General features: G+C 41.6%; 1 protein-coding gene across 6 annotated transcripts in view; it reads right to left on the bottom strand.

The window, feature by feature from the left end:
* Nucleotides 1–14254, bottom strand: part of sanbr (SANT and BTB domain regulator of CSR) — a 286180-nt gene that overhangs the window by 23593 nt on the left and 248333 nt on the right. For all 6 annotated transcript variants that reach the window (XM_060830959.1, XM_060830958.1, XM_060830957.1 and 3 more), the window contains 4 exons: nucleotides 8897–8996; nucleotides 7101–7177; nucleotides 6555–6583; nucleotides 3246–3319 (listed from right to left, as the gene is read on the bottom strand). In XM_060830959.1, coding sequence (XP_060686942.1) covers nucleotides 3246–3319; nucleotides 6555–6583; nucleotides 7101–7177; nucleotides 8897–8996 — 280 coding nt within the window. The remainder of the gene's footprint in view (nucleotides 1–3245; nucleotides 3320–6554; nucleotides 6584–7100; nucleotides 7178–8896; nucleotides 8997–14254) is intronic.

The raw sequence follows: 14254 nt of genomic DNA, 5'->3' as shown, positions 1-14254 counted from the left end.
AGTACAGAATATATACATTTCAACAAATAAGAAAAATTCTATGGGATGGACCTAGCATCAGTGGTTAACTAAAAAAGTCAAAGATAGTCTCAAACTCAAAGAAAAGACATGTAATCTCCAAAGATAGATGGCAGATTAGAGAATTGGGCAGAATACTAAAAAGTAAGCAAATTACTGAATGATTAATAAGGAGGAAAAAATTAAGAGTATAAGAGAAAGTTAGCCAGAAATATAAAACTGTTAAGAAAATTTTCTTCAGATATTTATAAAAGAAAATAGTTAACAAAGTTATAAAACAAAATAGTTAAGTATTTATCATATAGAAAATGAGCTTGGGGAATTAGTATTGGAGGATAAAGAGATGGAAGATGAACTGATCAGATATTTGGCATCAGTCTTCACCAGACAGGATACATGTAGCATCCTGGAAATAGCTGTAAATCAGGAATTGAAAGGAAGAAATTCAGAAAAATTACAATTAGCCAGGGAAAGTAGTGTGCTGAGTAAATTGTTGGAACTGTGAGTTGACAAGTCCCAAGATCCTGATGGATTTCATCCTAGAGTCTTAAAACAAGTAGCTAGTGAAGTAGTTAATGCATTGGTTTTAATTTTCCAAAAATCATTTGATTCAGAGGAAGTTCCTTTAAATTAGAAAATGGCTAATGTAATTTCTTTATTCAAAAAGGGTGGGTGGTGAAAGCAGCAAACTATAGGCCAGGTAGCTGAACATCTGTCATAAGGAATATGCTAGATGCTATTATTAAAAATGTTATAACACAGCACTTGGATATATTCAAGACAATCAGGCAAAATCAATGTCAGTAACCATGACTGCAAAAGTACAGAAGCTGCTGTCAGTGAATCCAATTTCTTCACAGCTCTGGTCTGATAGACCAGGAATGAAATGAGTGCCCGCCAGTTCCAATCTAAAAAGGTGTTTAAAAAGTTAGGCCTGGTTTATAGTTTTTCTGTCTGTGTATCTAGTGAGTTGTGAGAAGATTTATAGCTCAGGTTTAGGTTCTGGATGTAAGTTTGCTCGCTGAGCTGGAAGGTTCGTTTTCAGACATTTCATCGCCTTACTAGGTAACATCATCAGTGAGCCTCTGGTGAAGCACTGGTGTTAGTGACCCGCTTTCTATTTTGTGTATCTCTTTCCTTTAATCTAAATTCTATTTCTCATTTTTTTCTCTCTACATCAATTAAACTGCTGTATACATTGAGGTTGAGATTATGCCTATCTCTTTGGCGATATCTCCATCTGAAGAAAAGAATATAAGAAATAAAAGCAGGAGTTTGGTCTTTTGAGTGTGCTCTACTATTGAATAGTGTCCTGGCTGACATTTATCTCTGCTCCACCTTCCTCATGATACCCATGCCCCTCAATTCCTTTTATATCCAAAATTCTCTGACCGTTATCTTCAATATACTCAACTGCAGCTTTCTGGGAAAGGCTTACAAAAATCACAACAGTGAAAAATGATTTCTTTGCCTCAATCCTCCTCTTATTTTCCAATTTAGTTTTGTATCATAAGCAACATGAGTATATTATACTTACTCCTTGCAGCTAAGTCAGTAAGTAAAGATTTCCTGAAGAAGGGCTCATGCCCGAAACATCGATTCTCCTGCTCTTTGGATGCTGCCTGACCTGCTGCGCTTTTCCAGCAACACATTTTCAGCAGTAAATAAAGATTGTAAATAGCTGACTCAAGTACAGATCTTTGCTACAGCCACAAAACCCAAAACCTGCTCTTTGTTGCTGTTTTTGATCCTTAAAACATATCACTCCATTTGTGTAACACTCTTGTTTTGTAGCTTCAAGAATCCAAATGCAGTTCAATCTATCCATTGTTCTGCTTTACCTAATTTTCACATTACAAACAGATGTATTAAACATAATTTCCTTTTCACAAATCAATGTTGAATAGGCCCAATCATATATAAATTTTCCGACTGAAAACAACAAATGCCGGAGATCATAGGGTGTCAAACTGCATCCATGGAGAGATAGCAAGCAAATATTTCAATTCTAGATGACTCTTCATGAGAGCTGCCAGCTTAAAACATTAGCTTGCTCTCTCGCTGTGGATGCTGCCTGACCCGCTGTGACCTATAGCATTTGTTGTTTTCACTACAGATTCCAGCATCTGCAGTAATTTGTTCCTATTGATAATTTTCCAAGTGCTGTGTTACTATATCTCTAATAACAGATTTTCGCATTTCACAACTACACCTGCCAAACTAGCTGCCCTTTATTTCTTGTTTCCTGCTCCTCTTCTTTCTTGAATAGCAGGATTTTCTATTTCTACATTTCAATTCACTGAGATCATTCTAGAAACTTCTAGAAAATTCTAACAGATCAAACTAATGAATTCATTATGACTGTAGCCACAATGTTTAGAACTCCAGACAGGCCATCAGCCTCAGGAGTTTTGCTGACATTTAATTCACGGATGCTAATTTCTTTAAACTCCTCTTCTCATCACAACCTTATCTCCCCACAAATTGTGGCATGTGTTTACATCTTCGAATGTGAGCAAAAATAAAAAGGGACCCATATTTACTTTTGCTAATCTCTTCAATTTTACACACCTATAGAAGCTTTTATAACTCGCTTTTACATCCCTAGCTAATTTATTCTCATTTTCTTACTTTATTAATTTCTTAGTCAACCATTTCTGAAATCTATCTTCTTTCCAAATCCGCAATTTTCATTCTTTTCTTTGGCAATATGATAAGCGTCTTCCTTTAATCAAACACTATTCTTAATTTCTCATTAGCTGTGCCTCTCTCATGGAGTCTTTATCCCTAAGTCAATATATATTTGTGGTGTATTATGAATAATTTGACTACATTCTTGGAACTGTACGTCTATGGTCATATTTTTAAAATGTAGTTTCCAAATTTAGTCAATTTGTCTCTTATGTCTTTGTAGTTGCTTTATTCAACTTAAGACACTGATTTTGAATTTAACCAAATCACTCTGCATAAATCGGATTGTTGAAGAAGCTTGCTGTTTCAGATCTCCAGCACTTTCAGTACTTTGTTTTTATTTGCTGTTTCTGTTCCTGAACACAAATCCCTTGTAAATGGATGCCCTGCTGGAAAAGACTCCAGATTGGAAGAAATCTGCATTTAAAAGCTTGCCAAATGTCTGTGACAGTTAATCTTTTGTCACTTACATCAGAACCTAGGCCATTATAAATTGTTGCTTTGTAATTTACAGGTCTTAACATCAGCTAACATACCTTCCTCTCTTTGAGCGTCCTGGTTAAATCGCATTGAGCGACTACTGTCCCACTTGCTTTTCTGAAAACATACACTAACATAAGGAGATATTGAGTTATGTCACTACATATTTCTTCCATCTTTTCATCAGAAACAGATAATAAAATGTCAATTCTTCCTAAAATTCTCAAAATCACCTATAGACTTTTATCATTTTTATTGAATGGTGTTCTTTAAAGATTCTTGGCAGTAATCTTTGTCAATTGATTGATTTTTCCACACATTGTGATGCATACAGAACTTTGACAAATTCAGAGAAGAATATGAAAACTCATTTGAGTGCAGGTATAACGTAGACATGAATTCAGAAAAATAAACTGAAATGGGAGTTTTGTCATTGATAGTGCAACTACGTAAACAATATTCTCTTTGATGATTTAATCCTGCACATAGAAAATAATATCAAGGTCTAAAAATAAATAAGTTGGATGATATAGACTTAATTAGGACAATTTAAAGAACAAAAGTGACACTTAACATGTGGTTTCTTTCGAACCTGCTTTGTATTCAAGAGGGAATTTTGTGAATGAGTGTTCTTGTTGAAAGGTTTTACTCACTGGTGATACACATTAGAAAACTGCTGTTCATGATTTCTTAACATATGCAAACAGCAGATTAGTCTTCCCATAAAGATGCAAAATTGACACTGGACAATCAACAGGTGAAACTGTAAACTGGTGAGTCTCACATGATGGTTGTAAAGCTTTTGGAAAGAATTCTTAGGGATGGGTATAGGATTTACATACATTTGGAAAAGCATGGTTTAATTAGGGGAAGTCTGTATGGCTTTGTGCAGAGCAGGTCATATCTTACTAATTTGATTGAATGTTTTGAGGAAGTGCTGAAAGTAATCGATGAGGGCTTGCGTCAAGGTTCCCCATTGTAGGCTCATCCAGAAGGTTAAGATGCATGGCCCCATGGTGACCTGGCTGCTTGGTTGCAGAATTGGCTTGTCCATAGAAGACAGAGGATAGCGATGGAAGGGTGTTTTTCTGGCTTGGGGTCTGTGACTAGTGGTATTCCACAGGGGTCTGTACTGGGATCTCAGCTATGTGTGATAAACATAAAATCATTGAATGAAAATGTAGATGGGTAGGTTAGTAAGTTTTCAGACAACACAAAGATCAGTGGAGTTGTGGATAGTACAGAAGGTTGTCAAGGGACATAGTTGTAGATATGACCAGAGAAATGGCAAATGGAGATGAATCCTGTTAAATGTGAGGTGCTGCACTTTGGGAGATCAATTGTTAAAGAAAAGTGTACAGTTAATGACAAGCCCCTGAACAGCACTGATGTACAGAAGGATCATGGGGTTCAAGTCCATAGCTCCCTGAAGATGGTCACATAAGTGGATAGGGTGGTAAAGAAGACGTATGGCATTCTTGCCTTTATTGGTCAGGGAATTAAATACAAGAGTCAGGATATCATGTTGCAGCTTTATGAGACTTTGAATACATCACAACATAGAGCATTGTGTCCAATTCCAGTTAACACATTACAGGAATGATGTGAAGGTTTTGGAGAGGGTTTACCAAGAAGAAGTTTACCAAGATGCTGCCTGGATTAAAGGATATGAGCTAAAAGGAGAGGCGAGAAAAATTCTGGTTGCTTTCTCTGGAGTGGCAGAGGCTGGGGGGAGATTTGATAGAAGCCTATAAAATTATTAGATGTAGAGATAGGGTGATAGTTAGAATATTCTCCCCAGAGTGAAAATGACTAATACTCAGGGACATGCCGTTAAGATGAGGGGGGAAAGTTCAAAGAGATGTATAGGGCAAGTTTTTTTTACACAGAGTGGTAGGAGTCTGGAATGTGCTGCTAGGGGTGGCGGTGGAGGCAGATACAATAGGGGCTTTTAAGGGACTTTTGGATAATGAATACACAAGGAATGGAGGGATATGGGCCAAGGGCAGGCAGAAGGAATGAGGTTAATTTTTTATCTTGTTTGGCACCGCACCATGAGCCAAAAGGCTTGTTCCTGGGCTGGACTGTTCTATGTTCTATAATCGTGGCCAAAGATATAGTTGATAGAATAGATAGAATTTTATGACGAGGCAACTGGTATCAGTGAATGTGATGTTCATGGATTTCAGAAAGGTTTCAAGCAAGCACTACTGTATATAAAACAACAAATACTGGAAATTGGGTCAGCGGGTCAGGCAGCATCCATGAAGAGACAGCAACCTCAAGTTTTGAGTCTAGATGACTTCAAAGTGAAGTGTTTTTGTGTGTGTGTGTGTGTGTGTGTGTGTGTGTGGAGGGGGAGGGGTGTGGCAGCATTTATGCTATACTGGGGGCAGGTCGGGGTAGAGTACTGCAGGAGAAAAGATGTTGAAAGTTCAGATTAAGTGATACAAATATGAGAAAGGTAGAACAATTGTGTGTCTAACTGCCAGGCTTAAAAGAAGAGACAGTCCCACTGGGGTGAGGGAAAGGGAGAGAGTACACACTGACAGAGAATGTAACAAGTACAGAGGAACCTGGATTATCCAAAGGACAAGGGCAGGGAGTATTTAGTTTGGTTAATTGAATTCCAGATAATCGAATGATAAGATAACATTGTTTAGCCAAGCATCAGGACCTTGCGATCTTATCAGATAATCTAATATTCAGATAATTGATGCCGGATAATCGAGGTTCCTCTGTAAAACTAAAAGAAAGCGAAGGAATGGGAGTTGGTTCACAATTTGAAGGTGTTGAAATGCTTCAGCCTTCTGGACTAAACATTGAATTCAACACCTTCAGAATGTGAACCAACTCCCATCCCTTCCCTTCTGTTTTGTTGAATTTCACAGACTACAACTTATAAAAGGTTTATGATATGTGAAAAGGTCAGTGTGTCTAATGCAATAGCTTGACAGTGGGATTATATAGTATGACTTGGAGATCCTGTCAGAACATTTTCCCACTGAAGATTCTTCACTTTTGCTGACAAAAATCCCAGAACTCCCTTCCTTATAGCACTGTATACCTACACCATATGGTCTGCAGAAGTTACAGATAGGCAATAAATGTTGGTCTACCCAAAAAAAGCCCTCCTCTCTGAACAAGTAAATAAGAGCACTGAGATAAACATCAAGCAGGCATAAGATTTTCAAAAAAAATGTGATATTATTGATTTCAAATTATTGCACAAGACCAATGAAAGACTACTAAATCTGACAATCTAATACAACTTTCTGAATTTAGCCCATAGAAGCTTTTCTTCCAATTATTGAAGTTAGAGTACAGAAAAATACATTAAATCACAAGACACAAAAACAACTTACGTGAAAGGAGATAGATCTCGGAGAGATCCCTGATGTGACAAAAAAATTTCAATATGAGCAAAAGCTGTAAAAAGAATCTCAATTTCGCAGACCTAACATTTACTTAAGAACATGGATCACTGATACTCAAGACTGTTCTACCATATGCTTAGACCATGCAAAATCCATTTATCCATTTCTTTTACCTTCACATTTCCCTTAATATCTCTATTTAATAAATGATTAATAATTTCAAGTATTGAAAAATTCAATTTACTCAGTATACAGGAAAGGATAGCAGATTTCTATAACTCGTTGTGAAAATTGTTTTCTGTTTACACTCCTAAATCTTAGTTTGAACTTTTACATCACACTGTGTTTCCGACGCTCCTATCAAAGGTATGATTGTTTACCACCTGTACTCAACAGAAAAGAAAAAAATCTCAACAATAAAGGTACTGTAATTTAAAAATATTCTTTGCAAGTAAGTAATGTTTGCTTGTGCTGATTTTGTCATGGCCACTTTATACTTTCCTATCCCATGCAAGTTCTTTATTCATTGCATACTTTCTCTTTTTTCTGTGCAGTAGGAGATGCTGCTGACTTCTTTGTCTGGTTGGCAATTTTCTTAATCTTTTTTGTACCTGTGAAGGAAAAGAATAGCAAGTTATGAGGTTTAGAATACTGTGAACATGTGCATCTTAATGCAGAATGTTAATGCTACACAGACTACATATATACCCATTGTTTTTGTTGCAATAACCAATTTGCTTATTTTGCTAATATTATTCTTCATCTATGAAAATATTATGCTCCAGATAGGTAGCTCTAAAGTATCAGTAAGAAAGACTTTAAGAAAACATGCAAGAGTAAAACAATGAGTTTTTAAGCAACTCTGACATTGTTAGCAGATATAGCACTCGAGATTCACTGGACTCAAAACATTAACTCTGCTTTCTCCTTACAGTTGTTGCCTTACATGCTTCAGCACTCTGTTCTTGTTTCAGATTTCCAGCATACACAGATCTGTATGTTTATTCCTGCTTTTTATAAATTTGCAATCATCAAAATGTACTTAGCAACAGAATGTTCTGTCTGTACATGGATCTGAAACAGTGGCAATCTTCTCAGCCTAGTAATCATGGATATTGCCGGGTGGTGCTTGCATTTTAGGTTATTTTACTGCAATAACCAATTTGATGTGTCAATACTTTGATAAATCCAATAAACTGCTATAAGTTGAAGGCTTTTAAGATTTAAAATATCACAAACACCTGTTTGTAAAAAATATTCTAAAACTAAATCAACTGGTGGCAAAAATTATATTCAACAATATAATATATTCAACATGTTCAAGAATATTAAAGAATATTGGACACACAATGAGTCCATGAAATGTAACTGGATCATTTGCAAGTGTTTTCAACTATGTGCATTCAATGGATGATGCTATTGACCAAGCATACGGTTGGTCTCCACTGCTCATAAAATGTCAATGTGCAAATAATTTGATTTATTCCATGTGTCATTAAGAGGACAGTGGGCAGATTGCACTGGACACATTACAGTTTATGAACCTTGACAATATCCTAATTGCGAGTTCAAAAGACTGTGCACCGTAACCAGCTGCTCTGCTTGCTGATCGGTTTCATACTGCTCAGAGCATCTTTCCGACAATGCGAAAGATTGTCCCATGATGCCATGTCCACAAAAAGAAAGAGGAAAATCTAACCTGACCAATTACTGCCCTATCTGACTCCTCCCAAGAGGAACCTTGATTAACAGGCATTCAATTATCTGAATATCGGATTATCTGGCAAGATTGCAAGGTCCCGATGCTCAGCTGAACTATGTTATCCGGCATTCGATTATCTGAACAAAATACTCCCCATCCATCTCCTTCAGTTAATCGATGTTCCTCTGTAATATGTAAAGACTTAATGTGCAATTATTTAGCCGTTTTCGCAACATTAGGATGTTCTGAAACATTTCACAGCCAAATAAATATGTTTGATATGCACTTAATGTTGAAAGTACGAAGCAAGGCAACTAATTTGCAGACAAAATAATAATGTGATAATGACAGAGCAATCTATTCAGTGATATTCAGAGAAATTCTGCTCCTGAACATTAATAAAGTCCTTTCACTTAATAAAGAAGATTTGTTTTTTAAGAAATTAAATGAATTTCTTCATTGATGTTATATGAATATATTAATATTGTAGCCATATACAAAAGGCAGTTTCAGTATATATGACATACAATATATTATTGTATATATTTGGGTAGTTATGCACTCTTACTACCCAAAGTATGCATCAATTTAAATATATATTTAAATAAAATATTTATTTTTTTTAAACCTCTTTTCTTTGTCAGTTCTTCTTCATCTCCCACTTCATCCTCAGTTACCTCTGAACCTGTGGTATATTCTTCATCTTCAGAATACATTATTTGTTGTTTCTAAAGGAAATTACATTTTAATGTTTGTGGCTATATTTTAAATATAAACAGAATTACTGATAGCTTGAACACATTAATTTAACATTTTAGTTTCAAATACAATTTTGCAATTTTTATTTCAGCCTGCTGACGAGAAAAATAATCAATGTTAAGCAATTTTTTAAAAATGACAATTTATAAACACATTGAATAGGGAGAGAGCAATGGAAGTATTATGAATAGAACCACAACTACCAATGGAGGCCGTACCACTTTCTGCTGAAGGGAAATTAAAAACTAGCCATAACTGGAAGGATCATCTAGGAGATAGGAGTGCTGAGTTACCAGAGACTTACAAAATCTTCAAATGCCTTCAAATTAGTATCTTAATTGCTCAGTATGTCTGTAAATAGAAGATTTCTAATCATTCACTTGCCAAAGACTTGAATAGAACCAACACTTCCATCAAATCTAACAAAAGTCTGATTTTGAAATTTGAATGTCTAACTAGGTATTGTATTTTGCGAATTAGAAAAGACAGATTTACAAGGTCAATTTCAGCACTAATTACTGAGGAAGACTGTTTCCTAACTATCTTGTTCCATGACAAAATCCTTGTTTTGGATTCAGAATTCAAACAACATTATGGATCCTCTTTCGTCAAATTAAGTTTGTGCTGCAGCACGGCCATTGGAATCAGAATGTGTAAAATCGCTCGGAGGTATTGATGGTTATCATTCTCTTTGTCTAGAGAATCAACACTAATATATTAGACTACAATACATGGGTTGCATCTGCTGGCATCGAAGACACGTTCAAAAAGAGTGATAAAAAGCTAGCAAATACAAAAAATTGAAATGATTTCAATGAAAGAAAATATTGCTAAATACACAAGGATATAAAGCAAAGTAAGTCAGGCAGCATCCAAGGAGCAGGAGAATCGACATTTCGGGCATGAGCCCTTCTTCAGGAATGAGGAAAGTGTGCCAAGCAGGCTAAGATAAAAGGTAGGGAGGAGGGACTTGAGGGAGGGGCGTTGGAAATGCGATAGGTGGAAGAGGTTAAGGTGAGGGTGATAGGCCGGAGAGGGGGTGGGGGCGGAGAGGTCAGGAAGAAGATTGCAGGTTAGGAAGGTGGTGCTGAGTTTGAGGGTGGGACTGAGACAAGGTGGGGGGGGGGGGGGGAGGGGAAATGAGGAAACTGGAGAAATCTGAGTTCATCCCTTGTGGTTGGAGGGTTCCTAGGCGGAAGATGAGGCACTCTTCCTCCAGCTGCCGTGTTGCTATGGTCTGGTGATGGAGGTGTCCAAGGACCTGCATGTCTTTGGCGGAGTGGGAGGGGGAGTTAAAGTGTTGAGCCACGGGATGGTTGGGGTAGTTGGTCCAGGTGTCCCAGAGGTGTTCCCTGAAAAGTTCCGGAGGTACTCCCCAATATAGAGGAGGCCACATCAGGTGCAGCGGATGCAGAAAATGGTGTGTGTGGAGTTGCAGGTGAATTTGTGGCGGATGTGGAAGGATCCCTTGCGGCCTTGGAGGGAAGTAAGGGGGGAGGTGTGGGCGCAAGTTTTGCATTTCTTGCGGTTGCAGGGAAAGGTGCCGGGAGTGGAGGTTGGGTTAGTGGGGGGTGTGGGAGACACGGAAGGAGTGATCTTTTCGGAACACTGATAGGGAAGGGGAGGGAAATATATCCCTGCTGGTGGGGTCCATTTGGAGGTGGTGGAAATGACGACGGATGATACAATGTATATGGAGGTTGGTGGGGTGGTAGGTGAGGACCAGTGGGGTTCTGTCCTGGTGGCGATTGGAGGAGCGGGTCTCAAGGGCGGAGGAGCGGGAAGTGGAGGAGATGGGGTGGAGAGCATCGTCGATCACTTTTGGGGGGAAATTGTGGTCTTTGAAGAAGGAGGCCATCTGGGTTGTTCGCTATTGGAACTGGTCCTCCTGGGAGCAGATGCGGCAGAGACAAAGGAATTGGGAATATGGGATGACATTTTTACAGGGGGCAGGTTGGAAGGAGGTGTAGTCTAAGTAGCTGTGGGAGTCGGTCGGTTTATAGTAAATGTCGGTCGGGGTGGAAGGTGTTGGTAAAGTGGATGAACTGTTCAACCTCCTCGTGGGAGCATAAGGCAGCGTCGATACAGTCATTGATGTAGCGGAGGAAAAGATGGGGGGTGGTGCCAGTGTAGCTGCAGAAGATGGACTGTTCCACATATCCTACGTAGAGGCAGACACAGCTGGGGCCCATGCGGGTGCCCATGGCTACTCCTTTGGTTTGGAGGAAGTGGGAGGATTGGAAAGAGAAGTTGTTCAGAGTGAGGACCAGTTCAGTCAGTCGAAAGAGGGAGTCAGTGAAAGGGTACTGGTTGGTACGGCGGGAAAGGAAGAAGCGGAGGGCTTTGAGTCCTTCGTGATGGGGGATGGAGGTGTACAGGGACTGGATGTCCATGGTGAAGATAAGGCGTTGGGGACCGGGGAAGCGAAAATCATGGAGGTGGTGGAGGGCGTGGGTGGTGTCCCGAACGTAAGTGGGAAGTTCTTGGACTAAGGGGGACAGGACTGTGTCGAAGTATGTAGAGATGAGTTCAGTGGGGCAGGAGCAGGCTGAGACAATGGGTCGGCCGGGGCAGTCAGTTTTGTGGAGGAGGTAGAAACGGGCGGTGCGGGGTTGTGGGACTATGAGGTTGGAGGCTGTGGATGGGAGATCCACAGTGGTGTAAAGGTCGGTGCGCCAAACTACTGCCGTCTCTGAGGATGAAAGATCAGTCCTCGGCAGAGGCCTCACCTTCATTTCCCTACGCTCTTGGATTAACAAGTTCAACACGCGGCGAGACATCGAACAATGCTTCTGCCACCTTCGCCTCCGCGCCTACTTCTTCAACCAGGATTCTCACCCACCTTCTGACGACCCCTTCTGCTGCCTCCTACACACCCCATCCACCTGGACACCCCATGCTGGCCTCTTACCCGCCCTCGATCTCTTCATAGCCAACTGCCGCCGCGACATTAACCGCCTCAACCTCTCCACCCCTCTCACCCACTCCAACCTCTCACCCTTGGAATGTGCAGCTCTCCACTCCCTCCATTCCAACCCCAACCTCACTACCAAACCGGCAGACAAGGGAGGTGCGGTAGTAGTTTGGCGCACTGACCTTTACACTGCTGAGACTAAACGCCAGCTCACGGACACCTCCTCCTACCGCCCCCTTGACAATGAACTCACATCCCACCACCAAACCATCATCTCCCAGACCATCCATAACCTCATCACCTCAGGGGATCTCCCATCCACCGCCTCCAACCTCATAGTCCCACCACCCCGCACCGCCCGTTTCTACCTCCTGCCCAAAATCCACAAAACTGACTGCCCCGGCCAACCCATTGTCTCAGCCTGCTCCTGCCCCACCGAACTCATCTCTGCATTCCTCGACAAAGTCCTGTCCCCCTTAGTCCAAGAACTCCCCACCTACGTTTGGGACACCACCCACGCCCTCCACCTCCTCCATGATTTTCGCTTTCCCGGCCCCCAACGCCTTATCTTCACCATGGACATCCAGTCCCTGTACACCTCCATCCCCCATCACGAAGGACTCAAAGCTCTCCGCTTCTTCCTTTCCCACCGTACCAACCAGTACCCTTCCACTGACACCCTCTTTCGACTGACTGAACTGGTCCTCACTCTGAACAACTTCTCTTTCCAATCCTCCCACTTCCTCAAAACCAAAGGAGTAGCTATGGGCACCTGCATGGGCCCCAGCTATGCCTGTCTCTTCATAGGATATGTGGAACAGTCCATCTTCGACTACACTGGCACCACCCCCCACCTTTTCCTCCGCTACATCGATGACTGTATTGACGCTGCCTCGTGCTCCCACTAGGAGGTTGAACACTTCATCCACTTCACCAACACCTTCCACCCCGACATCAAATTTACCTGGATCGTCTCAGACTCCTCCCTCCCCTTCCTAGACCTCTCCATTTCTATCTCGGGCGACCGAATCAACACGGACATTTACTATAAACCGACCGACTTCCACAGCTACTTAGACTACACCTCCTTCCAACCTGCCCCCCGTAAAAATGCTATCCCATATTCCCAATTCCTTCGTCTCTGCCGCATCTGCTCCCAGGAGGACCAATTCCAATAGCGAACAACCCAGATGGCCTCCTTCTTCAAAGACCGCAATTTCCCCCCAAAAGTGATCGACGATGCTTTCCACCCCATCTCCTCCACTTCCCGCTCCTCTGCCCTTGAGACCCGCCCCTCCAACCACCACCAGGACAGAACCCCACTGGTCCTCACCTAGCACCCCACCAACCTCCATATACATCATATCATCTGTCGTCAATTCTGCCACCTCCAAATGGACCCCACCACAACAGGGATATATTTCACTCTCCTCCCCTATCAGTGTTCCGAAAAGACCACTCCCTCCATGACTCCCTTGTCAGGTTCACACCCCCCACCAACCTTACCTCCACTCCTGGCACCTTCCCCTGTAACCGCCAGAAATGCAAAACTTGCATCCTTACTTCCCTCCAAGGCCGCAAGGGGTCCTTCCACATCCACCACAAATTCACCTGCACCTCCACACACATCATTTACTGCATCCGCTGCACCCGATGTGGCCTCCTCTTCATTGGGGAGACAGGCCACCTACTTGCGGAACGTTTCAGAGAACACCTCTGGGACACCCGCCCCAACCAACCCAACACCCCATGGCTCAACACTTCAACTCCCCCTCCCACTCCACCAAGGACATGCAGGTCCTTAGACTCCTCCATTGCCAGACCATGGCAAAACAACAGCTGGAGGAAGAGCGCCTCATCTTCCGCCTAGGAACCCTCCAACCACATGGGATGAACTCAGATTTCTCCAGCTTCCTCATTTCCCCTCCCCCCTACCTTGTCTCAGTGCCAACCCTCAAACACAGCAGCACCTTCCTAACCTGCAATCTTCTTCCTGGCCTCTCCGCCCACACCCCCACACCGGCCTATCACCCTCACCTTAACCTCCTTCCACCTATCGCATTTCCAACGCCCCTCCCCCAAGTCCCTCCTCCCTACTTTTTATCTTAGCCTGCTTGGCACACTTTCCTCATTCCTGAAGAAGGGCTCATGCCCGAAACGCTGATTCTCCTGCTCCTTGGATGCTCCCTGACCTGCTGCGCTTTTCCAGTAACACATTTTCAGCTCTGAACTCCAGCATCTGCAGTCCTCACTTTTGCCTATAAAGCAAAGTAGCTTTATTCAGTTTTTTAAAAAATTGGTTTATTATTGCGC

The sequence above is a fragment of the Hemiscyllium ocellatum genome, chromosome 10 (genome assembly GCF_020745735.1).
Source record: "Hemiscyllium ocellatum isolate sHemOce1 chromosome 10, sHemOce1.pat.X.cur, whole genome shotgun sequence".
Lineage (NCBI taxonomy): Eukaryota > Metazoa > Chordata > Chondrichthyes > Orectolobiformes > Hemiscylliidae > Hemiscyllium > Hemiscyllium ocellatum.
Note: the sequence above shows the minus strand (reverse complement) of the source record. Positions and strands in the feature narration are given on the sequence as shown.